Source organism: Mastacembelus armatus, chromosome 9 (genome assembly GCF_900324485.2).
Source record: "Mastacembelus armatus chromosome 9, fMasArm1.2, whole genome shotgun sequence".
Lineage (NCBI taxonomy): Eukaryota > Metazoa > Chordata > Actinopteri > Synbranchiformes > Mastacembelidae > Mastacembelus > Mastacembelus armatus.
Window position 1 is genome coordinate 6,087,061 of NC_046641.1, and position 3,426 is coordinate 6,090,486.

Below are 3,426 nucleotides of genomic sequence, written 5' to 3' on the forward strand. Positions count from 1 at the left end.
TATTATAAGACATTTGTATTATTTTCATTATTTTATTTTATTTTAAATTATGCATTTAAAATTGATTTTAAATTAAAAAAAGATTTTTGCACACTGGGTGACAATGTCACATTTACCCTTACATTATTTATCAAGACTTCACTGAAGCTATTTTGAGAGACCATGTTTGGTCCATGTTTGTGCAGCTACACATAAACAGATATCCTGAATGTGTGTTGCATATCATTTTATATATTTTTGATACAGGATTTGTAAATGTCTAGTATTGTATTTGCTCTGTAATATAGAGACATGATATGTTAATTGTAAGGCAAAAATACCTGTGGATATATTTCTTTTTTTCACTCATACTGTATAAAGGAAGTGAGTCTTTAGGTTTTTGATTAGTAACAAAAATATAGTTTTCTGTATACAAAATTAAATATTTCAAAGTGAAATGCTTTATTTTAGCTTTTGGTTCTCCCCATGGGTTTGACTGTCCCCATTGTGTTCATTCCCATTACCTTCATTTTTTTGCAGAATTTTCTTGTAAAAACACATGTGAAATCAGTGTTCAGGATGGTGGTTTCTAAAGCAGTGCTTGAGCGTTTTTATTGTCCTCTTGGCAAATCTCACCTTCCCTCGTTTCTTCAATGAGGCCGTGTACTGATTGGACTTGAGTTTAGAGTAATAGTCTGAAAACTTGTTGAAGAGGATGGATATGGGTAGGCCATTGAGTATGATTCCAAAAGCGATGCAGATGAAAGCAAAGAGACGACCCAGTACGGTCTCTGGGTAGACGTCTCCATATCCCACAGTGGAGATGCTGACCTGTAGCGGAGTGAGAAGAACATGAATCACAAATCAAACCAGCAGCAAAGTGGTTAGAAATGTAGGGGGACTAGGTTTGAAACATTGTAAACAAATGTTATAAGACCACTGGCTCTACCAAAGCCTGATCAAATTCCAGTCACAATGCAAATTTTACAACATTAAGTCACCACTTTTATTGTAGTCTTTGGGAATAGGTGGTGGTGCAGACAAGATGTTAGGGGTAATCTGGCGTGTCACACCCAAACTGTCAGGATGTCCTTGTTTCATGACCCCCTGCCTAAAGAGTTTTGTTAAAACTGATTCATACTTTTATGAGATTTCCTGCTAACAAACTGCAGCTAAATGTAACCAGAAGTGGGTGTGATTTAGAGATGACACATAATTTTTCTACTTCTGTTTATATGAATGCAGCAGGAACTGGTAGTGGTGAGTAGTCCTCACAGCCTTCTTTACTATAACCATTAATATAATTACAAGGATTATCATTCCTCTTCCCTGGATTAAAAGTTAGAATCTACCACTTGGTCAAAGGGGGAGAGGAATCATCTGTTAATAGGTATATTCAAGGCAACAAAGCAATCTGATGGCCTAATTGTATTTTGTAAGTCAGGCAGTGCTGGAGTGTACTCTAATAGTATTACACAATTAACGCACCATTCAGGGACAATGTCAGCATTAAGGTAATTCAGGGACAGCCCACTTTATTTTACTTACATAAATACGTTACTTAGGTTTGTTACTTTTGTTACTAGAGTCTTGTCCTCCTATTCCATGCTACAAAGATGTACTCACAGCTGCCCACCACCATGCATGAGGAATGCTGGTGAAGTTTGTGTGTGGCATGTCATGCTCCACAGTGTAGACCATGGCAGAGAAGCTGAAGATGCCCATGGCGATGAAGAGGAAGAGGCAGCCCACCTGCTGGTAGCACTGACGTAGAGTGAAGCCAAAGGCCCGCAGACCTGTGGAGTGTCGCGCCAGCTTCAAGATACGAAAGATTCGCATGAGTCTCATGATCCTCAACACTTGTCCCAGCTTCCCCACCTGGCCCACTGCCTGCATGTCGACCTCGTGTTTCATGTAGTTCTCCTCCTTGTCAAAGAACTCCAGGACAGCCTGCAGATACTGGGGCAGGATAGCAACCAGGTCCACGGTGTTGAGCACACTCCTGCTGAAGGCCTTGAGGTCAGGAGTGGATACCAGACGAAGCAGGTACTCCATGGTGAAGAAGGCAATGCACATGGACTCCACATATTCCCAGTATGTCTTACCACTGAGCTGACCTGTGGGAGTTCTGTATTGCATCTCCTCAACTGTGTTAAGAGTCATGGCCACCAGTGAGATCAGGACAAACAAGCTGGAAGCCACAGCCATCAGCTTGGCTTTGATGGATGAAAATGGCTTCTCCATCAGGTTCCAGATAGCTCGGCGCCTCTGGCCTATGAACATGTCATGAAAGAGCTCCTCATTTTCCTCGATCTCCACCTCTGCTTCCAGCTCCCGTTGGATCTTCAGCTGCTCGTTCAGCTCATCCTGCCTCTCTTCGAAGGAGATGCGACAGCAGCGGTGAGTGTTCTTGATCCTGACACCCCAATAATTGATCTCCTCCAGGAAGTTGCGGGGACATAATTCATCCTTGATCCAGAGCACACCAGTCCTGTAGAAATTGAAGATACTGTAGAAGACATCTGGATCCCTGTCAAAGAAGTACTCATTGTTGGTCACTGTGTAGTCATCGCATAGGTCCAGCTTCATGTTGTGGTCAGTGTAGGTGGCCAATCGTCCTATTCTGGTCTTGGGGTACTTGGCAGCCATCTTGTAGGATATCTGGTAGGGTTTCCCCCCAACATTGATGTTGATCATATAATTCTTCTTTGAAGATGATGTCTGCTTGGAAAGGTTGTATGGAGCAGTTTCATCATCTTCATCCTCATACTCGGCATAAATGTCGTAGATGTCCTTTCTCAGCTCCTGCATGGAGTTCCATGTCTTCACACAGCTTTCCTTGGCAAGTGGGTAAACAATCTCAGAGGGTCTCCGATTAATGTCCGAATCTGTGACTTTGTAGTTGGGGAAGAGGCTCTGTCTCCTACTCCATAAATTGACTATATTGCTACTGCTCCCCATGTTGATCCCCTCAGGCTACAAAGCAATCCGAGTACTCAGACCAGCCCAGCATAACTGCTGTCTAATACCCCCTTTACCTAAGCATGGACCAGGATGCCTCATGACCCCATTAATGTTGCTGACTGAGAGGATCCGTGTGCTTACAGGACATCTAAATACCATTATCCCCTGCTGAACTGCCTGGCTGACATGGCATTGGCTGTGTGGGCATAGCTCAACATATTCCTATCATGAATTCACCTACAATTAATCCTTGTTTACAAATATTTATATATAAACCTCAATATTAGTAATTTAAGGGGACTAATTATTTCTCATGAAATGTATGAATACAGTGCCATGCATTCATATTACTCAAGGAAGTCATATTGGAAAACTACAATAATATGCAGTGCATGTCTTTTGTTATGGCCATGTTCCCAGTGACTTATGTGTAAGACTATGTGATTGTTTTTCTAAATTACAATCCTTACAAATTTTTACTTT

The 3,426-nt window shown here is 41.7% G+C and overlaps 1 protein-coding gene across 1 annotated transcript; it reads right to left on the reverse strand.

Moving 5' to 3' along the window:
• Positions 1-546: 546 nt before the first annotated feature.
• LOC113138540 (potassium voltage-gated channel subfamily V member 2-like) lies at positions 547-2,940 on the reverse strand. The gene is made up of 2 exons (XM_026321076.1): positions 1,606-2,940; positions 547-810 (listed from the first exon to the last, which is right to left on the reverse strand). Exons 1-2 carry the CDS (start codon positions 2,938-2,940, stop codon positions 547-549), a joined length of 1,599 nt encoding a protein of 532 aa, XP_026176861.1.
• Between the last annotated feature and the right edge of the window lie 486 nt (positions 2,941-3,426).